General features: G+C 37.8%; 1 protein-coding gene and 1 pseudogene across 4 annotated transcripts in view; both read left to right on the plus strand.

Moving 5' to 3' along the window:
- The first annotated feature begins 257 nt into the window (after positions 1–257).
- The window catches only part of PSME4 (proteasome activator subunit 4), a 97,182-nt gene continuing 73,104 nt past the window's right edge, over positions 258–24,335 (plus strand). For 2 of the 3 annotated variants that reach the window (XM_082357950.1, XM_082357951.1), the window contains exon 1: positions 259–525. In XM_082357950.1, coding sequence (XP_082214076.1) covers positions 284–525 — 242 coding nt within the window. In that variant the 5' untranslated portion in view covers positions 259–283. Of the gene's footprint in view, positions 526–24,335 lie in introns of all 3 variants that reach the window. The other variant, XM_082357952.1, reaches the window with a different exon arrangement.
- LOC309612457 (acyl carrier protein, mitochondrial pseudogene) lies at positions 14,445–18,033 on the plus strand (annotated as a pseudogene). Its single transcript has one exon. The product of its transcript is annotated as an acyl carrier protein, mitochondrial pseudogene (transcript).

A 24,335-nucleotide genomic window follows, 5' to 3' on the forward strand; every position in this document is an offset into this window, starting at 1 on the left:
GTCGCCCCGCCCCGCCCCGCCCCGGAAGTGACTTGAGGCTCGTCCGGAACCTCCAGGCCCGGCGGCTGCAGCGTCACCAGCCGAGCTGGTGCGGGGCGGGCGGAGCGGCTGCTGCAGCCGCCAACGAACCGGGAACCGCGCGGGGCCAGCAGCGCGCCGGCCAGGGGAGGGGGCCCAGCGATAGGGCCGAGGGCGACGACGACGCGGAGGAGGCGGAGCCCGGAGAGGGGTGGGGGCCGGGGAGGGCTAGGGTGGGAGGGGGTTGGGGGGGTGTCCTGGTCTCATGGAGCCGGCCGAAAGGGCGGGCGGCGGGGATCCCTTGGAGCCGGGCGGGCGCCCCGGTCCGGACCCGCGAGGCTTCGTCCCGCAGAAGGAGATCGTCTACAACAAGCTGCTGCCCTACGCCGAGCGGCTGGACGCAGAGTCCGACTTGCAGCTGGCCCAGATCAAAAGCAACCTGGGCCGGGCAGTGCAGCTCCAAGAGCTGTGGCCCGGGGGCCTCTTCTGGACCAGGAAACTCTCCACGTAAGTGTACCGGGGCCTGCAGGATGGGCCGGACGCAAAGGCTCGGTGTGAAGGCGTCCGCGGGGGGTTGGGGGGGGAGGCTCTTTGTCCGCACCGGACCGCTGGACCCTCAACTCTGCCCCGGCTCGGGCTGCTCGTTTCTGTGCAGTAATCCCAGGGTCGCGACCGAAGCTTGGGAAGCACTCAAGCTTCCTCCCTGCCACTTTTCTTACGGGATCTCCCTGGTTCTCACCAGCCCTCTGTGTCCTTCGCAGCTGCTTCTCCCCAAGGTTTCGGGTTCTTGCCTTCCGACATTCGGGGCCAGGGGGAGCGTGAGGGCACTGGACCCGCAGGGAAAGAGAGGAGCGGTCCCCCAGGGGTCCTCCTTGGACCTTTGCCGGTGGCGGGAGGGAGCAGAGAGGATTCGTCTTTGGGCGAACAACTCTTGACTTTTCCTGGTGTTGACTCCAGTTTTTTCTTCCCTTACGGTCCCTGCCTCTTCCTATCCCTCAGTTCGCGTCTAGTAACTTTCTGAATGGGAAGGAGGCCGTAGGGAACTTCTAGGTTCTGCTTTTTTGGGCCTTCTCAGTCTTTGTGGGTTTGATTGAAAAGACTTTTAAAATCAGCCCTCAGCGCATTCTTGGGCTGTGTACTAGACGTTAATGTTGAGACTGTTGAGTCTTAGAACCTCGGGAAAGTGTATGTTGCTCCTTTTATGACATTTCCTTTGGAAATGTGCCATACTAAGGAAAATAGAGAAGGAAGCTGTCAAGTTGTCCTGGGCGTTATTAGTATCGGGCTTGTGTTAATTTTTGAGCTGCTCAGATGAATATAGATTACCTAAATCAGTCTCAGTTGTTCTATTCTTCTTTTGTTACCTTTTTTTTTTTTTTGGTATAAACTGGCTGCAAACTACAGTGCCACTGAAATCAGGGGAAACCGAGTAAAGTACAGTTGGGGGAAAGGTTAGAGACATACTTGCTAGATGGGCATCTTCACTGTGTCAGAAGAACTTTTTTAAAAGAGAATTTTGCTGTATCTTGTTTGGTTGGCTATACATAAAATCTGGTAACATTGTATATGCATGCATGTCGGTATGGGTGGCTGAACACACAAGACATAAATCACTTATCTAATGTTTACCCAAATCTGCTGAGTGAACTGGGTGATGACTCAGGGTTTTGTAATGCAGTCGCCTTTTCTACATTTCCTCACAGGATGATTCTTATCTGCCAATTATTAGGGAGCCTCTGACAAATTTCTCATCTCCAGTTGTCGCTGGTGGTAGCACTAATTACCTTTTTAATTAAAGAGCAAAACCCAAATGCTTAATTTGCCCTTTTCAAAGAGTGACCATATTTATGTCAAGGTTAACAGCTCTCCTCTCGATTAGAGCTTGAAGAAGTTTGTGGTGTTAGGATCCATAGGAGACTTGGGGAAAAAAGAAGTGCAACAGGGAGAAGAACCACTTTTGGTTAAAACAGAAGAATGTTTTATAAATTATTAAAATTCACACAATTTTTTCAAGTGAGCCTCCTAGGTTTTTGTGTTACTTGGGCACAGTAAAAATAAAGTTACCTTGTCAATTCCGGTAATTCCTCATTTTAATCACTTAGATTAGATTTTTCAGGAAATAACCATTTTGGGGGACACAAACAGCTCCTTTTAGATGCACAATATATAAATAAACTAGTGTGTGAATGCATATCTGGTTTGGATTTATTAATGGAGAATCTACACAGGCATAGTTAAGCACTGTTTTCTGACATTTTTATTGTAACTAAGCTTGGCAAATTAACACCTGGAGGTTTATTATTTTTGGCTTTTAGGTATAAGTATCTTTACCTAGAAAGAGCTAAAAATACAGTGGAGACAGTCCTTGGTGTTTAGGGCAAGATTGCAGTTACACAGCTTTATAACCTATGAACGTCAAACCATTTATATCTAAGTAACCAGCAACAAATGCTATCAGATAGAATTTTATTTTGGAACTGTGGTTAAGTGCTGCAAGCTGATTCTTGGGATTACGCTATGAGACATTTTGAACTTGGTGGGACATGTTGTGATCTTGGGTGTATTTTTTCTCCTAAGTCATGCTAAGGTGACCTGTTTATAGTTGTGCTTGTTGTTTTTAAGCCTTGTGTGTGTTGCACAAGTTTACATCTAAATGATGCCAAAACATGTGATGATAGCTCTGTTACCTTAGTAGTGATCATACTTAGTACTTTGTAGAGGAATGGAAAGTAGTAATGAAAATAAAATCTAATTTCTCCCACTAGCTCTGTGACCGTGGGCAAGTTACTTTAATCATGTGTTTCAGTATACTTGTGAGAGAAATGAGGGAGTTGGACTAAATAATTCCTGAGAAACACTCCTGCTCTGGCATTTTATGATTTTATTTTTTTATCCTGTAGCGCCTCAAATAAGCCAGTGTGTATCTTTCTCCAAGGACTGTTTGATAAGTTTATAAACTACTGGAAATAGTTGCACAGATTAAGTGCATTCCTAAAGAAGACCAGTGTGTAAATGCTGTTCAGAGACACTGGGCCTGGATCCCCGACCAGAAGTATACATCCCTAATCTGGGTGTCACAGGACTGGGTAGAGTTCTGGTTTAGGAGATACTCAAGAAACCCCCCCCCCCATTTTTTTTAACTTTTTATCTCATTTTGATGGTTATAATTATCTTTTAATCTATCTCAAGACTTGCAGGTCTGTTTAGCAGATCTCTGTGAAGAAAGGTTATTTCTGTGTACTTTAAAAATTGGCCCTGTGATATAATACAAGCTCTCTTGTACAGAGAGCTTAAAGTATTAATACTGCCTGTTGAAGTGAGATTGTGTGGCATCATACATCATGAGACTAGTTTTTAAGAAGCAAGGAAACAAATTAGAGAAGAGAGGCACAAACTAAATGGTCTTTGAAAAACAGCAGTTAAGACACAGCTCTTGGACCCTGAGTAAAAGGCATCTGTAAATAACTGGTATGGCCCATGTAGAGAATGAAAGCAGTTGAAGAAAGGTAATCTTGAAGCTCGCTTTTTCTCCCTTGTCCTTCTGGCCCTTTCATGAGAGGCAGTGAGGTCTAGTCAGAAGAAGTTTATCTGTACCTGGTGTTGCCACTCTTATCATCTTGGTCTTGCTTAACCTCTCTTAGCTTTAGAGTCCTCTTTTGGAGAGTGGGAGTGTAGACTACGCATGGTTTTTCAAACCTAAAACTTAGCAGCGAATTGTTTCATAAAAGCAAAATCTTAAACACAAAATTAGATCATTTCTTTCTTTTGTGTTTTTTTTTTTTTAAAGCAGAGTTTTGATTTTAGTGAAGTGTGTGAGTTTGGAGTATTATGAAGCAAATTTAGATGCTTTGTATCAATGAAAATGTTATATTCTCTGCTGTGAATGAAATGATTGTGTTATACTGAGGAATCATTTGCTAATGATTAATTTGCTAATTAAACTGGAGCTCCCTTGTTTAATTATTATTAAGAATATTATGTGGCCTTACTTGATAGGAATTGGATTAAACCACATAATGTATTTAATTAGATTATGCAACCACTGGAAACTTGTTTAGTCAAGATACACATTATCAAATACACTAACCTCCTCTTGTGGAAAGCAATATGTGACCACAGGAGCGCCCAAATCCATATCATTTCTATGTTAGAGAAGAAAGAAGAAAATGCTAACCACTAAATCTCAGTGTTAATCTTGTCTACTAACATGATGTACTTAATAGAGTAATATTTGAGTATTGAAATTGTGAAGTACACAATAAAGATAAGCTTTTTATTTGTAAAAGAATCTCAAAATCTTGACAAATTGCCACATTCATCAGTGAGAGCCAGTTAGAGAAAGTAGTAGAAAAGGTTTGTCTCTGTTATTTAAGTGGCCACACTCAAAACAGGACCCAAAATTTTGTAGGGAGAAAGTTGATTTTCCATAGGAAAAAACAAAATACATGAATTGATTGATTTTGGAGAGACAGATTTTTCTGATAAAGTTGTATAACAGCACAGTAAGTTATCTTTCACTCTTTTTTCTGTTTGTTTTTTTGGTTTTTTTTAACTAACATACTATTTTTTAGAGTAGTTTTAGGTTCAGAGCAAAACTGAGCAAAAAGTACAAAGAGTTCTCATATACCCCCTGCTCCTACACATACACATGTTTGATTTTTCATAGCAATGTCAAACATATTTTTTAAAATATTTGAGGCTCTTCCCATTTTCCAGGGATGTCTCTTACTCTTTCTTTTAAAACACCTTGTCAGTTTTCTCTTTACTAGTTAACTGGCTATTTCTGCCTGAGTCTCATTTGTCATTGACTATATGTGTGATTCTGATGTGAATAGTTTTCTAACTTTTTTTCTTTGCTTTAAATATTTTTTTATTATGGAAAATGTCAAACATATACAGGAGAGGAAAGAATAATATAATGAACCTGGGTGTACCCATCACCCATGTTCAACAGTTACAAACTCATGGCCAATTAGATGTCTCCTACCACCACCCCCTTCAACCATTTTTTTTTTTTTTGAAGCATATTCTTCATTCATAAATGTTTCCATTATATATCTTTAAGGGAAAAGGAAATAAACAAAAAGTCAATACCAATATCATTATCAAACCTAAAAGAGTAACAATATTACTTTGATCAACCTCATGAAGTTGGTTTCTTTGCAGAATTTGTAATTTTACTCCTGAGTTTCCATTTCATTTGCATTGTTTCGTCTAAGGTTCACTATAAACAGACCTCATGGACAGAGATAAAAGAAATGGCTCATTAATGAATATTTTCATATTATGACATCTTTTTCTTCCCGTCTTAACTTTGGAGACATAGAATCAATCCTGGGATAACAAGGACTCCCTTGAATTATCTCTATTTTAAAAATGAAGACACTGAGGTTCATAGGTTAATACATAGCTTGATGCAAAGTAGTAGAGACAGGAGTCTTCTTTGAACAAATTATTTTGTGAGTGCCTTGTATGGGATGGGCACTGTTTGTGTCACTTGGGATATGTCAGTGAAAGAATTCCGCCCTCCAGGGAAGTTCCAGAGTGTTCTTTTTCTCTTAGTGCACATTTTTGTTCATTTAGGACAGGGCAAGCAAGACGTAACTCCATCAAGAAATTTGGGGGAAGGAAATATGAATGCTAAGCGCATTACTTAAAAAAAATTCTCACTCTGACTGGTGTGTTTTAATGCCCTGCATTGAGGCACCGAGAAAGGCAGTTAGAAAACAGTTAGTAAAACAGTACCATGTGTTTTTCTTTTGAGATCTGAATGTATCACTTACAAACAATTTCTTGATGAAGTGTTTATAAAATCAAATTGTCTTTGAAGTGTGTGTTCTTAATTGAAGTGAAACAGAGGCAAATCACTAACTTTTTTAAGGGACCCTTATTTATTAGTAAATAAATACACAACTTCTAAACCAGTTGTTCTCATTGTAGAACCTGGGAGTTATCTTTTTTTTTTTCTATTAAGTGAGACTCATTTCTAGTGAATCTCCCTCCCCACCTCCCACATTTTTTTTTAATATAAAATTCAAATATGTGTTTCCTCTAACGTTTGTAGAGAATTTAGACCAAAATCTCATTTGTACTGTGTGAAAAGCAAGCTGAGACATGGTAATAAAAGCAACAGCAAGCAAAAAAACAACAAAAATCCTCTGTATTCATTGATACTGGCCACTGGAATGTTAAAAGCAGCACATACTATAAATATTCCCATTTGGAATCCTGAAGTTGGCTACTTCCATATTCGGCCTGCGCTCAGCATTTCTTCCCTTTTAGTGCACTCTCTTGATCCCTTATTCATGCTTTTGTATTCTTTGTGTACCTGTCTTCTCTCTACTGTGAGCTTTCTTGGGGTCAGAGTCTTCCATATTTACTTCTCCTTCCCTGCACCCACAGCATTTAGTGCAGCAGTATATACATTCATAGGTACTCAGTAATATTAGAATTAAGTTTTTTGTTCCTTGTAAACTAAAGCATTATGCAGTTTCTGATGAATTGTTACTTTTACAGTCAAAATGGAGAAAACGAATTTGGGGTGAGATCTGTTTTAATACTGGGTTCAAAAGAAAGTGTATATTTAACCAAAGAAGAGGGAAGGAGCATCTTGTTTGAGGAAGAGAATGGTGTGTTTCATAACCCAAAGAGAGAGGTTATGGGGAGTGGGGTTTAACAAAGTTAATTAGAGAAGAGAGCAGATTATATAGGTTGCATCAGGGAGTTTGAAATTTTCATTTAAAAATAAATCTGTCATTGTAATTGTTAAATATTTAGTGTTTAAAAATTTAGAGTATCATTACTACAATTTTTCGATAGATGAACCATAAAATTTTGGTAGTGGTCATTACCTTTTTATGCTAATTTGGCTTTATTCATAACACACAGACCCTAAATTTTAGAGTTAAAAAATGTAATAAAGGCTTTTTCCCTTTCTAAGAAAAAACTTAACACCATTGCAGCTGTGAAATGGGTTTGAGAGTAGTATTTTACTTCAAGTAAGTTGGAGGTTGCTTAAAAAATTATTAAAAATGCTTTATAATCTTTTTTTTCAAACACATAGACTTTTTAAATTTATTTTTTTATACAGCAGGTTCTTATTAGTTATCCATTTTATACACATCAGTGTATACATGTCAATCCCAATCGCCCAATTCATCACACCACCTCCCCCCCCCACCCCCCCGACACTTTCACCCCTTGGTGTCCATACGTTTATTCTCTACGTCTGTGTCTCTATTTCTGCCCTGCAAACCGGTTCATCTGTACCATTTTTCTAGGTTCCACATATATGCGTTAATATATGATGTTTGTTTTTCTCTTTCTGACTTACTTCACTCCATATGACAGTCTCTAGATCCAGCCACGTCTCTACAAATGACCCAATTTCGTTCCTTTTTATGGCTGAGTAATATTCCATTGTATATATGTACCACAACTTCTTTATCCATTCGTCTGTCGATGGGCATTTAGGTTGCTTCCATGACCTGGCTATTGTAAATAGTGCTGCAATGAACATTGGGGTGCATGTGTCTTTTTGAATGATGGTTTTCTCTGGGTATATGTCCAGTAGTGGGATTGCTGGGTCCTATGGTAATTCTATTTTTAGTTTTTTAAGGAACCTCCATACTGTTCTCCATAGTGGCTGTATCAATTTACATTCCCACCAACAGTGCAAGAGGGTTCCCTTTTCTCCACACCCTCTCCAGCATTTGTTGTTTGTAGATTTTCTGACGATGCCCATTCTAACTGGTGTGAGGTGATACCGCATTGTAGTTTTGATTTGTATTTCTCTAATAATTAGTGACGTTGAGCAGCTTTTCATGTGCTTCTTGGCCATCTGTATGTCTGCTTTGGAGAAATGTCTGTTTAGGTCTTGTGCCCATTTTTTAATTGGGTTGTTTGTTTTTTTAATATTGAGCTGCATGAGCTGTTTATATATTTTGGAGATGAATCCTTTTTCCGTTGCTTTGTTTGCAAATATTTTCTCCCATTTTGAGGGTTGTCTTTTCATCTTGTTTGTAGTTTCCTTTGCTTTGCAAAAGCTTTTAAGTTTCATTAGGTCCCATTTGTGTATTTTTGTTTTTATTTCCATTACTCTAGGAGGTGGATCAAAAAAGATCTTGCTGTGATTTATGTCAAAGAGTGTTCTTTCTGTGTTTTCCTCTAAGAGTTTTATAGTGTCCAGTCTTACATTTAGGTCTCTAATCCATTTTGAGTTTATTTTTGTGTATGGTGTTAGGGAGTGTTCTAATTTCATTCTTTTACATGTAGCTGTCCAGTTTTCCCAACACCACTTATTGAAGAGACCATCTTTCCTCCATTGTATATCCTTGCCTCCTTTGTCATAGATTAGTTGACCTTAGGTGCGTGGATTTACCTCTGGGCTTTCTGTTCTGTTCCATTGATTTATATTTCTGTTTTTGTGCCAGTACCATATTGTCTTGATTACTGTAGCTTTGTAGTATAGTCTGAAGTTGGAGAGCCTGATTCCTCCAGCTCCTTTTTTTTCCCTCAAGACTGCTTTGGCTATTCGGGGTCTTTTGTGTCTCCATACAAATTTTAAGATCTTTTGTTCTAGTTCTGTAAAAAAATGCCATTGGTAATTTGATAGGGATTGCACTGAATCTGTAGATTGCTTTGGGTAGTATAGTCATTTTCACAATATTGGTTCTTCCAATCCAAGAACGTGGTATATCTCTCCATCTGTTTGTGTCCCCTTTGATTTCTTTCATCAGTGTCTTATAGTTTTCTGCATACAGGTCTTTTGTCTCCCTTGGTAGGTTTCTTTCTGATTTTTCATCATTAGAGTATAGGAATGCAAGAGATTTCTGTGCATTAATTTTGTATCCTGCAACTTTACCGAATTTATTGATTAGCTCTAGTAGTTTTCTGGTGGCATCTTTAGGATTCTCTTTGTATAGTATCATGTCATCTGCAAACAGTGACAGTTTTACTTCTTCTTTTCCAATTTGTATTCCTTTTATTTCTTTTTCTTCTCTGATTGCCGTGGTTTGGACTTCCAAAACTGTGTTGAATCATAGTGGTGAGAGTGGACATCCTTGTCTTGCTCCTGATCTTAGAGGAAATGGTTTCAGTTTTTCACCATTGAGAATGATGTTTGCTGTGGGTTTGTCGTATATGGGCTTTATTATGTTGAGGTAGTTTCCCTCTATGCCCACTTTCTGGAGAGTTTTTATCATAAATGGGTGTTGAATTTTGTCAAAAGCTTTTTCTGCATCTATTGAGATGATCATATGGTTTTTCTTCTTCAATTTGTTAATATGGTGTATCACATTGATTGATTTGCGTATATTGAAGAATCCTTGCATCCCTGGGATAAATCCCACTTGATCATGGTGTATGATCCTTTTAATGTGTTGTTGGATTCTCTTTGCCAGTATTTTGTTGAGGATTTTGCATCTATATTCATCAGTGATATTGGTCTGTAATTTTCTTTTTTTGTAGTATCTTTGTCTGGTTTTGGTATCAGGGTGATGGTGGCCTCATAGAATGAGTTTGGGAGTGTTCTTTCCTCTGCAATTTTTGGAAGAGTTTGAGAAGGATGGGTGTTAGCTCTTCTCTAAATGTTTGATAGAATTCACCTGTGAAGCCATCTGGTCCTGGACTTTTGTTTGTTGGAAGATTTTTAATCACAGTTTCAATTACGTTACTTGTGATTGGTGTGTTCATATTTTCTGTTTCTTCCTGGTTCAGTCTTGGAAGTTTATACCTTTCTAAGAATTTGTCCATTTCTTCCAGGTTGTCCATTTTATTGGCATAGAGTTGCTTGTAGTAGTCTCTTAGGATGCTTTGTATTTCTGCGGTGTCTGTTGTAACTTCTCATTTTTCATTTCTAATTTTATTTATTTGAGTCCCCTTCCTCTTGATGTGTCTGGCTAATGGTTTATCAATTTTGTTTATCTTCTCAAAGAACCAGCTTTTAGTTTTATTGATCTTTGCTGTTGTTTTCTTTGTTTCCATTTCAAAAAATGCTTTATAATCTTCTAATGGTAGGCAGTCTATATAGAATGTGTTAGTAATCTTTGAACTATTAAGTGTGGGTGTTTCATTTCATTTTCTGACGATTTTCTTTTTCTTTTTAAAAAAATTTAATTTAATTTATTTTTTATACAGCAGGTTCTTATTAGTTATCCATTTTATACATATTAGTGTATATATGTCAATCCCAATCTCCCAATTCAACCCACCCCCCACCCCCCCACCACTTTCCCCCGTTGGTGTCCATACATTTGTTCTCTACATCTGTGCCTGTATTTCTGCCCTGCAAAGTGGTTCATCTGTACCATTTTTCTAGGTTCCACATATATGTGTTAATATACGATATTTGTTTTTCTCTTTCTGGCTTACTTCACTCTAGACTCTAGGTCCATCCACGTCTCTACAAATGACCCAATTTCATTCCTTTTTATGGCTGAGTAATATTCCATTGTATATATGTACTACATCTTCTTTATCCTTTTGTCTGTTGATGCTGACAATTTTCTTTTTTCCTTTTTCTTTTATTTTTTTAATTGAAGAATAGTTGATGTATGATATATGTTACAGGTGTACAAGATAATGATTCACAATTTTTAAAGGTTGTGCTCCATTTATAGTTATTATAAAATATTGGCTATATTCCCTGTGTTGTACAATATGTCCTTGTAGCTTATTTTATAAATAATATTTTGTACCTCTTAATCCCCTACCCCTATGTTGCCCTTTCCCCTTCCCTTTCCCCACTGGTAACCACTACTTTGTTCTCTATATGACAGTTTTATTTTTTAAGCCAAGGATGAAGTAGAAGCTTTTAGAGCAAGAAATTTTATGAATGCATGTGAGTGCTTATATTTTGGACAGATTCCTGAAGAGCTTAGTTGGCATAGCTTGTTTTCTAAGGGAAGGTAGGTTACTTCCAGAGATCCTAGTTAATAAAATGTTGTCAAATTTCTGTCAACATATAACAATAGGTCCCTAATTTGTGAATGGCAGGAGAAAAGTTGGCATTTAACAGTTCAGTAATGATTTAGAAGTGTGATTTAGGGACTTTGCTGGCAGTCCAGTGGTTAAGACTTTGCCTTCCAATGCACGGGGTACAGGTTCGCTCCTTGGTGGGGGAGCTAAGATCCCATATGCCTTGCAGCCAAAAAACCAAAACATAATAAAACAGAAGCAATATTGTAACAAATTCAATAAAGACTTTAAAAAAAAGTGTGGTTTAAAAAAAAAAAACAGTCAAAATTTAACAGACAAATATCCAAGTCCTTTTCACTTTGTGTTTTGTTTTTTGTTTGTTTTTGTTTGTCTGGAGTGTCTCATAATATTTCATCTATATGTTCATTTATAAGTGTTTATAGAGAATTTTCCAAGTTTTCAGTTATGACTGAAGTGTTATGAAATCAGTTTAGTAGGTCTTGACCAGTTTGGGTGTGGTTTCGTTTGGTTTGATTTGTTGAACGAGACTAACATTATTAGAGTGAATTTGGAAGTAATAAGGGTGAACGATCATGACCTTTGTTTCAGTTATACGTATGTTTTTGTGTATAGTGTATTATATATTTATTACTGTGGGTTGTGGCCAAAAAATTTTGAAAGCTACTGATTTTACAGGTTTCTTTCAGTACTACAGATATATAATCCACATCTACTTATTGAGCTATAAAGGTACAAGAGATGGAAACAAAAAGTTGCAACAGTTTAAAAATATCAGTAACCAGAGGGATTTTACAAGAGAGCATTCATAGATTGTTAAATGAGTGGTATAGATACTACCTACCATTTGTGGAGGGCTCAGAATGTGCCAGCACTATGCTAAGGGCTTTATATTCATTATTTCATTTGATTTTCACAAACATTTAACTGTAGGTACGTTTATTATCCCAATTTTACCGTGGAAAAAATGAGTCTTAGTGAGGTTATGTAACAGCCTATTTCCCTGCTGAACACAGGGCTGTTGCTCTTAACCATGTGTCCAGAATGAGGAAAGCTCCTTGGGCTGTGTTGCCTGGGAAGACTACCAGTGAAGGAGAAATGGCAGCTGAGCTTTGAGATAGGATTTGGTTAGGTATGGAGGAATTTGGAGAAAGCCATTTAATGTGTGGGAACAGAGATGGAGCAAATTGAGCACAAGTGTTGAAGTCTCTACTCAGACTTTAACTTATTGAAATAATCAGTTGTCTGTCTCCCTCTCTAGGCTGCATGCTCTAGGGCCATTTGTTACTTATTTTATGTTTCCATTGCCTGTTACCATGTCTGGCCCTTAATTGATACTCAGTAAAGCATTTCAAGAAATGAATGCCCCTTATCCGTGTCTCAACAGAGAAGCAACTGGGAAAAGAACAGAGGCATCATTAGGTGTTAATATTGAATGACTTTATTACTCTAGAAATTGTCCTGTCTATTTAGTAAGTCATAAAGGATATAACTCTGACATACAATATGCTGGAACTCTTGTGTTGTTCAGCCTGTGGTGGATGGGGGTAAAGAGAAGTATAGACCTCAGATCTCCTTGTTTAGTGCCTTCCATCAGAAGTACTACACTTGGTAAAGATGATAGATCTGGTTTTCAGTGTTTTGGAAACCTACTCTCAATGTTTTAAAGTCAATTTGTTTAATTTGGTCAAATATTTATTGTTAGTTTGAAGGTTTTTTTTTTTTTTTTTTTTATAAATAGAACTAGCCCTAATGAGCTGTTTGTAATTACTTACGTCACTGTATTTCTTAACGTATACTTATACGTTCAGTCAGTTGAGAAAATGTTTCTCAGTGTTCACCTTGTTTCATCTCTGGTTAGAGCCGAAGGTTAAATAGGTACAGAGGCATGGTCCCTGCCACCATGTAGATTTCAGTCAGCTAAAGAAATAGAATAATGTATTACATACATAACTATAGTATGAGATAGAATGTGAAAAATACTCAAGTTTGGTACGAGCTATAAGGGGCAGAGAGGACAAAGATAGCACTTTTGATCAGGACATCAAGAGTATTTTCCTCTCAGGCAGGCAAAAATACCATTCCAATTCCATTTTATACTCAGAGCTTCAGGATGAGGTTAATTTCTGTAATGAATTTCAACATGTCTTATTTTCTGTGTTTTGTATTCCCCACCAATATGTCAAACAATTTGAGCTAGGAATTCATTGTTCAGTATGCTTGTACACTTGTGTAAACATGTAAATACAAAGATACCTACTAAATATTATTTGTAATTTTAAAAAATAACAGGAATAACATAAATGCCTAAAAAAAGAAGATTGAGGAAATCATTATTTTTATTTTTATTTTTTTAAATTAATTTACTTATTTTTGGTTGTGTTGGGTCTTCGTTTCTGTGCGAGGGCTTTCTCTAGTTGCGGCGAGGGGGGCCACTCTTCATCGCGGTGCACGGGCCTCTCACTGTCACGGCCTCTCCCATTGCGGAGCACGGCTCCAGACGCGCAGGCTCAGTAGTTGTGGCTCACGGGCTCAGTAGCTGCTCCGTGGCATGTGGGATCTTCCCAGACCAGGGCTCGAATCCGTGTCCCCTGCATTGGCAGGCAGATTCTCAACCACTGCGCCACCAGGGAAGCCACATTATTTTTATAATGGAATATTAGATAGCTATTAAAAAGAATATGGCCAATCCATATTTATAGGCATTGAACAGTGTCTTGACTTCTATTAAGTGAAAAAAATAAGTGGTAAATAATATCTATAGTATCATTGCATTTATGTTTTTATAAAGTATGTACATTTGTATATAAGTAAAGTCTAGAAGGATACTATACAGGCTGTTAACAGTTGTAGACAACAGTTTCAAATTTGTATGCTTGTTGTACTGTTTGAACCATTTAAATAAGTATATATTGCTTTCCTGATAAAATAATAATAATCTCCCCCCCAATAATATTTTCCTCTCAAGTCTCAAGGATGCAACTTATAGTTGGTTTAAAAAAAATTTATAAAAGAAAATGTATAGGTTTATGGGACCATCCACAGATTTCCAGCATGGCTAGGTACAAATACTGAAGGAACATTGTCTTTATTATCCGTCACTTAACTCATTGTTTATCCTCTGGGTTGACCTTTTTTTTTTTTAAGATTTGACTGTTAGTGACAGAACCTGAGGTAAACCCAGGTCTTCTGACTGGAAGTTCAATGGATAACAGCATGGTAGAGTTGAAGGAAGAAGCCTCTACTCTTTTTTTTTTTTTTTAATTAATTAATTAATTTATTTTTATTTTTGGCTGTGTTGGGTCTTCGTTTCTGTGCGAGGGCTTTCTCTAGTTGTGGCAAGTGGGGGCCACTCTTTGTTTTTTTTTTTAATACTTTTTGGGTTTATTTAATTAATTAATTTATTTATTTATGGCTGTGTTGGGTCTTCATTTCTGTGCGAGGGCTTTCTCTAGTTGCAGCAAGCCTCTTGCTAGAGCTCTCCTCCTACAGGCGGATTCTTAACCACTGCGCCACCAGGGAAATCGCCATATGCATGCTTTTAAATGATTTGGTTTCTTTTTATTATACTTGGTTAATATTTTCTAATTTACATTTTATTATAATCAGACTACTTGGCTAGTATAATATTCACATGTTAGAATTAAGTAAGGTTTTCTTTGTGGCCTATTTTACAACCAGTTTTTATAGATGTCCCACAAAAAATTGAAAAGAGGGCATAGTTTCTGTAAGCTCACAATTTTTATTTGTATCTTTTAAAGTCAGCTTTATTAATTACATAATTCTAATTACCTTTAGTGGAAGTCAGATTGAAGTGGTAAAGACACAGTAATTGATTTTGTTGCTGCTATTAAGGACATAAAGTTTCATTTTCTTTTTCAAGACTATATAATAGTATTGTATAATTTTATCCGGAGATGCGTAATCCCTGATTTTCTCTTTTTGTGATGTCAGTAACTGTCCTACATCTGTTAGATATTGCAAAATGGTGATACCTTTTATTCTTTATGAACTTAGTGAATTTAAACATACATTGTAGTTAATTATCGTGATTCATGGTTTCGTTTTTGGCTAGTGAGACCCATACAACTTGACTCCTATGCTCTTTATTTTTTATATTTTTGGTTGCTGCACAGCTTGTGGGATCTTAGTTCCCCCACCAGGAATTGAACCCGGGTCACAGCAGTGAAAGCACCAGAGTCCTAGCCACTGGACCGCCAGGGGATCCCTTCTATGCTCTTTTAAGTAGGACTTTAGTAGATTTTTTAATTAAGATAATAGTAGAAATGCAGAAATGTTGATTACCTAATTTTAAACATTATACAACAGAGGTTGATACGAAACGTTTTTACATGTTAATTTTAATTATAATAAATAATGCCTGTTTACTTTAGAAGAGTTTGAATAAACAAAGGTATATAGAAAAACATGAAGTAGTTTGACCATCAAGAGGTAACACTTTAGCGCCGTGCATCCTGGGTCGGCGTAGCCATGGCGGCTCGTGTCCTTTGCACCTGTGTCCTCCGACTGCCCGCAGCCTTCGCGCCGCTGCCCAGGCTCCCCACGCTGGCCGCGGCCCTGCCGCTCAGCACCACCCTGTTCCCCTCGGGGGCCCGGACGAGGCCTGGGGCTCCGCAGCCGGCCTCGGTACTTGCGCAGGTTCCAGGCGAAGTTACACAGCTGTGCCACCAGTATAAGGACATACCCCCTTTGACATTAGAGGGAATCAAGGACCGTGTTCTTTACGCCTTGAAACTCTATGACAAGACTGACCCACAAAAGCTCTTAGTAAATTCCCATTTTATGAAGGACCTGGGCTTAGACAGTTTGGACCAAGTGGAGATTATCATGGCTATGGAAGACGAATTTGGGTTTGAAATTCCTGATCTAGATGCGGGGAAGTTAATGTGCCCACAAGAAATTGTAGATTACATTGCAGATAAGGAGGAGGTATGTGAATAAAATATCAGACCCCTTTTCTTCACTGAGAGAAGACTCAGAAGATGCTGGTGAGTGTCTGGAAGTGAGAACGCATTTCTGCATCATTGCTGACTTTGACAGAGTAACTCTGTTTAGACTTGTACTTAAATTATCTTAAGTGTTTTTTGCCCTTTGAAAATAAATCTGTAAAACCAAAAAAAAAAGAAAAAAAAGAGGTAACTCTTTATAGTGTTTATTTTTTAATCTTAATGCATGATTGTTTCTTTTTTATTTAGTTGCATATTGTGAATGTTTTATATCCTGATTTTTTTATATATTACATTTCACATCCATAAAAATTATTTGAAAACAATTTTAAATGACTACATTGTAGTCTAAAGGCATAAACCACAATTTAACAAACCATTCTCTTATATCAGACTTATAGGGTTTTTTCAGGAAATTTTTATTAATTGCAAGTGTGCTCTTGAAAAGCTTTTTGGTATTTTGATTTTGATATTCTGAATTTTTATTTAGGACATATTGCTAGATGTGAGATTGAAGAAAAAAATCATCCATAAATACTTTTAAGTACTTTCAATGACAATATTTAAATTCTGGTTTTTAAAATTTCAAGCTAAAGTTTCATTTTTTTGCCTTGTAATTAGGACTACTCAAAATAAAACACTTAAGGTTAAATTTCATTGCAAATGTTGTATATGTTTTATAATAACAAATAGTCTTAATGTTGCTCTGAAATGATGTTAATTTTACTTTACTGATGGATATAGAACCTTAGAAACCCAGTGACTGCCTTGAAGAAAAATAACCGATGAATGACTATACTTGTATTGAAAACCAATATTTTTAGCCTCTAGCCAAGCTCCAATTCTTAGTTCATTCCAATAGTGCTGTATAATTTTATACTTTACTTAAATTTCCTTTGATATTTAGTAAACTTATCTTCAGGATATATAGTAGAAAAAACCTTGACAGCATTGTACATTTCGTTAAATAATTGCTGTTGCTGGCATGCCACTGTCTTTCATTACTTGAGATTAAAAGTTAAAGCATTTGGGACTTCCCTGGTGGCGCAGTGGTTAAGAATCCACCTGCCAATGCAGGGGACACGGGTTCGAGCCCCCGGAAGATCCCACATGCTGCGGAGCAACTAAGCCCGTGTGCCACAACTACTGAGCCCATGTGCCACAACTACTGAGCCCATGTGCCACAACTACTGAAACCTGCACGCCTAGAGCCCGTGCTCCACAACAAGAGAAGCCCATGCACCGCAACGAAGAGTAGGCCCCACTCACCACAACTAGAGAAAAGCCTGCGCGCAGCAATGAAGACCCGATGCAGCCAAAAATAAATAAATAAACAAATACATTTTTTTAAAAAAATTAAAGCATTTGATTAATACACTTGATTAGTACACTGTAGGGTTGTGAGGAGGAAGCAGTTGAAAAGTGCTTTTGTATTATCTTTTACTGTTTTTTTTTTCCCCTGTGGGAGGATGGAACATAATGACTTGTCATCTATATATTCTAGATAGTTTAAGAAAATATCCTATTCAAAAGTTCAATCCTGACTCTTCCCAAGGTTTTCAAGTATTTTAATACAAAGTTTTAGTTGTAAAATTTAATGTGCAGATTAATTGGAAAAAGGGAATGGACTGTCTCTAAATATGGTCTAAAGTAGAATTTTTGAGCATAAATATATAGAAAAAACTGGAGTTGTTTTTGTAAAATGGAGACTCTCAGCCTCCATTCTCAGTATTTTTTAAAATTTCCTTTCTTTTTTAAAGAAACAGCTTTACTGCATTTAACACTCCCAGTATTTTCGATGGACTAGATTTAAGATAGAGCCTAGGAATGTGCATTTTAAACAGTCTAATGTCTAATAGACATTTACTAGGTAATGTCAAGCAGTTTTTCCAGAGTGGCTATACCACTTTATACACCCATCAGTAGCATATGAAAGGTCTGGTTCCTCCACGTTCTCACCAAAACTAGGTATTGTTGGGCTTTTTAATTTTAGCCAGTCTGGTGGTATGAAGTGGTATCCTATTGTGGTTTGTTTTTTTCTTTTTTTTTTTTTAATTTTTAAATTTAATTTATTTTTTTATACAGTAGGTTCCTATTAGGCATCAATTTTATACACATCAATGTATACATGTCAATCCCAATCGCCCAACTCATCACACCATCATCCCCACCCCACTGCGGCTTTCCCCCCTTGGTGTCCATACGTTTGTTCTCTACATCTGTGTCTCAACTTCTGCCCTGCATACTGGTTCATCTGTACCATTTTTCTAGTTTCCACATACATGCCTTAATATACGATATTTGTTTTTCTCTTTCTGACTTACTTCACTCTGGATGACAGTCTCTAGATCCATCCATGTCTCAACAAATGACCCAATTTCGTTCCTTTTTATGGCCGAGTAATATTCCATTGTATATATGTACCATAGCTTCTTTATCCATTTGTATGTCAGTGGGCATTTAGGTTGCTTCCATGACCTGGCTATTGAAAATAGTGCTGCAATGAACATTGGGGTGCATGTGTCGTTTTGAATTATGGTTTTCTTTGGGTCTATGCCCAGTAGTGGGATTCCTGGATCATATGGTAATTCTATTTTTAGTTTTTTAAGGAACCTCCATACTGTTCTCCATAGTGGCTGTATCCATTTACATTCCCACCAACAGTGCAAGAGGGTTCCCTTTTCTCCACACCCTCTCCAGCATTTGTTGTTTGTAGATTTTCTGACGATGCCCATTCTAATTGGTGTGAGGTGATACCTCATTGTAGTTTTGATTTGCATTTCTCTAATAATTAGTGATGTTGAGCAGCTTTTGATGTGCTTCTTGGACATCTATATGTCTTCTTTGGAGAAATGTCTATTTAGGTCTTCTGCCCATTTTTGGATTGGGTTGTTTGTTTTTCTAATATTGAGCTGCATGAGCTGTTTATATATTTTGGAGATTAATTCTTTGTCCGTTGATTCGTTTGCAAATATTTTCTCTCATTCTGAGGGTTGTCTTTTCGTCTTGTTTATGGTTTCCTTAGCTGTGCAAAAGCTTTTACGTTTCATTAGGTCCCATTTGTTTATTTTTGTTTTTATTTCGATTACTCTAGGAGGTGTATCAAAAAAGATCTTGCTGTGATTTATCTCATGGAGTGTTCTTCCTATATTTTCCTCTAAGAGTTTTATAGTGTCTGGTCTTACATTTAGGTCTCTAATCCATTTTGAGTATATTTTTGTGTATGGTGTTAGGGAGTGTTATAATTTCATTCTTTTACATGTAGCTGTCCAGTTTCCCCAGCACCGCTTATTGAAGAGGCTGTCTTTTCTCCATTGTATATCCTTGCCTCCTTTGTCATAGATTAGTTGACCATAGGTACGTGGGTATATCTCTGGGCTTTCTATCTTGTTCCATTGATTTATGTTTCTGTTTTTGTGCCAGTACCATATTGTCTTGATTAGTGTAACTTTGTAGTATAGTCTGAAGTCAGGGAGTCTGATTGCTCCAGCTCCGTTTTTTTCCCTCAAGACTGCTTTGGCTATTCGGGTTCTTTGTGTCTCCATACAAATTTTAAGATTTTTTGTTCTAGTCCTGTAAAAAATGCCATTGGTAATTTGATAGGGATTGCATTGAATCTGTAGATTGCTTTGGGTAGTATAGTCATTTTCACAGTATTGATTCTTCCAATCCAAGAACATGGTATATCTCTCCATCTGTTGGTATCATCTTTAATATCTTTCAGCAGTGTCTTATAGTTTTCTGCATACAGGTCTTTTGTCTCCCTAGGTAGGTTTATTCCTAGGTATTTTATTCTTTTTGTTGCAATGGTAAAAGGGAGTGTTTCCTTAATTTCTCTTTCAGATTTTTCATCATTAGTGTATAAGAATGCAAGAGATTTCTGTGCATTAATTTTGTATCCTGCAACTTTACAAAATTCATTGATTAGCTCTAGTTGTTTTCTGATGGCATCTTTAGGATTCTCTATGTATAGTATCATGTCATCTGCAAACAGTGACAGTTTTACTTCTTCTTTTCCAATTTGTATTCCTTTTCTTTCTTTTTCTTCTCTGAGTGCCGTGGCTAGGACTTCCAAAACTATGTTGAATAATAGTGGTGAGAGTGGACATCCTTGTCTGTTCCTGATCTTAGAGGAAATGATTTCAGTTTTTCACCATTGAGAATGATGTTTGCTGTGGGTTTGTCGTATATGGGCTTTATTATGTTGAGGTAGTTTCCCTCTATGCCCACTTTCTGGAGAGTTTTTATCATAAATGGGTGTTGAATTTTGTCAAAAGCTTTTTCTGCATCTATTGAGATGATCATATGGTTTTTCTTCTTCAATTTGTTAATATGGTGTATCACATTGATTGATTTGCGTATATTGAAGAATCCTTGCATCCCTGGGATAAATCCCACTTGATCATGGTGTTTGATCCTTTTAATGTGTTGTTGGATTCTGTTTGCTAGTATTTTGTTGAGGATATTTGCATCTATATTCATCAGTGATATTGGTCTGTAATTTTCTTTTTTTGCAGTATCTTTGTATGATTTTGTATCAGGGTGATGGTGGCCTCAGAGAATGAGTTTGGGAGTTTTCCTTCCTCTGCAATTTTTTGGAAGAGTTTGAGAAGGATGGGTGTTAGCTCTTCTCTAAATGTTTGATAGAATTCACCTGTGAAGCCGTCTGGTCCTGGAGTGGTTTTTTTTGGAAGATTTTTGATCACAGTTTCAATTTCATTACTTGTGATTGTTCTGTTCATATTTTCTAATTCTATCTGGTTCCGTCTTGGAAGGTTATACCTTTCTAAGAATTTGTCCATTTCTTCCAGGTTGTCCATTTTATTGGCATAGAGTTGCTTGTAGTAGTCTCTTAGGATGCTTTGTATTTCTGCGGTGTCTGTTGTAACTTCTCCTGTTTCATTTCTAATTTTATTGATTTGAGTCCTCTCCCTCTTTTTCTTGATGAGTCTGGCTAATGGTTAATCAATTTTGTTTATCTTCTCAAAGAACCAGCGTTTAGTTTTATTGATATTTGCTATTGTTTTCTTTGTTTCTATTTCATTTATTTCTGCTCTGATCTTTATGATTTCTTTCCTTCTGCTAACTTTGGGTTTTGTTTGTTCTTCTTTCTCTAGTTCCTTTAGGTGTAAGGTTAGATTGTTTAATTGAGATTTTTCTTGTTTCTTGAGGTAGGCTCGTATAGCTATAAACTTCCCTCTTATTACTGCTTTTGCTGCATCCCATAGGTTTTGGATCATCGTGTTTTCATTGTTACTTCTGCCTAGCTATTTTTTGATTTCCTCTTTGATTTCTTCAGTGATCTCTTGGTTATGTAGTAACGTATTGTTTAGCCTGCATGTGTTTGTGTTTTTTTCGTTTTTTCCCCTGTAATTGATTTCTAATCTCATAGCATTGTGGTCGAAAAGATGATTGATATGATTTCAGTTTTCTTAAGTTTACTGAGACTTGATTTGTGACCCAAGATGTGATCTATCCTGGAGAATGTTCTGTGCGCACTTGAGAAGAAAGTGTAATCTGCTGTTTTGGGATGAAATGTCCTATAAATATTCATTAAATCTATCTGGTCTATTGTGTCATTTAAAGCTTCTGTTTCTTTCTTTATTTTCATTTTGGATGATCTGTCCATTGGTGTAAGTGAGGTGTTAAAGTTCCCCACTATTATTGTGTTACTGTTGATTTCCTCTTTTATAGCTGTTAGCAGTTGCCTTATGTATTAAGGTGCTCCTATGTTGGGTGCATATATATTTATAATTGTTATATCTTCTTCTTGGATTGATCCCTTGATCATTATGTAGTGTCCTTCCTTGTCTCTTGTAACATTCTTTATTTTAAAGTCTATTTTATCTGATATGAGTATTGCTACTCCAGCTTTCTTTTGATTTCTATTTGCATGGAATATCTTTTTCCATCCCCTCACTTTCAGTCTGTATGTGTCCCTAGGTCTGAAGTGGGTCTCTTGTAGATAGCATATGTATGGGTCTTGTTTTTGTATCCATTCAGCAAGCCTGTGTCTTTTGGTTGGAGCATTTAATCCATTCAAGTTTAAGGTAATTATCGATATGTATGTTCCTGTGACCATTTTGTTAATTGTTTTGGGTTTGTTTTTGTAGGTCCTTTTCTTCTCTTGTGTTTCTCACTTAGAGAAGTTCCTTTAGCATTTGTTGTAGAGCTGTTTTGGTGGTGCTGAATTCTCTTAGCTTTTGCTTGTCTGTAAAGCTCTTGATTTCTCCATCGAATCTGAATGAGGTCCTTGCCGGGTAGAGTAATGTTGGTTGTAGGTTCTTCCCTTTCATCACTTTAAGTATATCCGGCCACTCCCTTCTGGCTTGTAGAGTTTCTGCTGAGAAATCAGCTGTTAACCTTATGTGAGTTCCCTTGTATGTTATTTGTCGTTTTTCCCTTGCTGCTTTCAATAATTTTTCTGTGTCTTTAATTTTTGTCAACTTGATTACTATGTGTCTCGGCGTGTTTCTCCTTGGGTTTATCCTGTATGGGACTCTCTGCGCTTCCTGGACTTGGGTGGCTATTTCCTTTCCCATGCTAGTGAAGTTTTCGACTATAATCTCTTCAAATATTTTTTCTGGTCCTTTCTCTCTCTCTTCTCCTTCTGGGACCCCTATAATGTGAATGTTGTTGCATTTAATGTTGTCCCAGAGGTCTCTTAGGCTGTCTTCATTTCTTTTCATTCTTTTTTCTTTATTCTGTTCTGCAGCAGTGAATTCCACCATTCTGTCTTCCAGGTCACTTATCGTTTTGCCTCAGTTATTCTGCTATTGATTCCTTCTAGTGTAGTTTTCATTTCAGTTATTGTCTTGTTCATCTCTGTTTGTTTGTTCTTTAATTCTTCTAGGTCTTTGTTAAACGTTTCTTGCATCTTCTCGATCTTTGCCTCCACTCTTTTTCCGAGGTCCTGGATCATCTTCGCTATCATTATCCTGAATTCTTTTTCTGAAATGTTGCCTATCTCCAGTTCATTTAGTTTTTTGGGTTTTTTTTATCTTGTTCCTTTATCTGGTACATAGCCCTCTGCCTTTTCATCTTGTCTATCTTTCTGTGAATGTGGTTTTTGTTCCACAGGCTGCAGGATTGTAGTTCTTGCTTCTGCTGTCTGCCCTGTGGTGGATGAGGCTATCTAAGAGGCTTGTGTAAGTTTCCTGATGGGAGGGGCTGGTGGTGGGTAGAGCTGACTGTTGCTCTGGTGGGCAGAGCTCAGTAAAACTTTAATCCGATTGACTGCTGATGGGTGGGGCTGGGTTCCCTCCCTGTTGGTTGTTTGGCCTGAGGCAACCCAACACTGGAGCCTACCTGGGCTCTTTGGTGGGGCTAATGGCAGACTCTGGGAGGGCTCAAGGCAAGGAGTACTTCCCAGAACTTCTGCTGCCAGTGTCCTTGTCCCCATGGTGAGCCACAGCCGCCCCCCGCCTCTGCAGGAGACCCTCCAGCACTAGCAGGTAGGTCTGGTTCGGTCTCCCCTATGGTCACTTCTCCTTCCCTTGGGTCCCGATGCACACACTACTTTGTGTGTGCCCTCCAAGAGTTGAGTCTGTTTCCCCCAGTCCTGTCGAAGTCCTGCAATCAAATACCACTAGGCTTGAAAGTCTGATTGTCTAGGAATTCCTCCTCCTGTTGCTGGACCCCCAGGTTGGGAAGCCTGACGTGGGGCTCAGAACCTTCACTCCAGTGGGTCGACTTCTGTGGTATAAGTGTTCTGCAGTCTGTGAATCACCCACCCAGCAGTTATGGGATTTCATTTTACTGTGATTGCGCCCCTCCTACCATCTCATTGTGGCTTCTTCTTTGTCTTTGGATGTGGGGTATCTTTTTTGGTGAGTTCCAGTGTCTTCCTGTCAATGATTGTCCAGCAGCTAGTTGTGATTCTGGTGTTCTCACAAGAGGGAGTGAGAGCTCCTCCTTGTACTCCACCGTCTTGGTTCCCGTCCCCTATTGTGGTTTTAATTTGCTTTTACTGATGAGCAATGGTGTTGAGTGTCTTTTCATATGCTTATCAGTCATCTGGATGTTGTCTTTTGAGAAGTGCCTTCCTGAGTCTTTTGCCCATTTTTTATTTGGTTGTGTTTATTATTGATTTGAAGGAGTTCTTAAGTAGTTTGGGTGAGTACTTTGTCAGATGGTGATATGTATTCCAAGTAGCTGACTGGGCTTTTTTATTTTTAATGGTGTTTTATTGTGAATAGAAGTTCCTGATTTTAATGAAGACCAGTTATTAATTTTCTTCTTTTAGTATTTTCTGTGCTCTTCAGAAGAAGTCTTCTTGGTCTGCGTTTTGAGAAATGCTGAGGCAGGAATCACTTTCTGGTTGGCAAGAACTATTTGCTGTTGACAGGGCAAATAGGTTTCTGAGTAATCCCCCTAAAATCTCTAGTTTTGTTAGCAGTTCTAGCTCCTCTAAGA

This window comes from Balaenoptera borealis, assembly GCF_965194805.1.
Source record: "Balaenoptera borealis genome assembly, chromosome: 15".
Taxonomy (NCBI): Eukaryota; Metazoa; Chordata; class Mammalia; order Artiodactyla; family Balaenopteridae; genus Balaenoptera; species Balaenoptera borealis.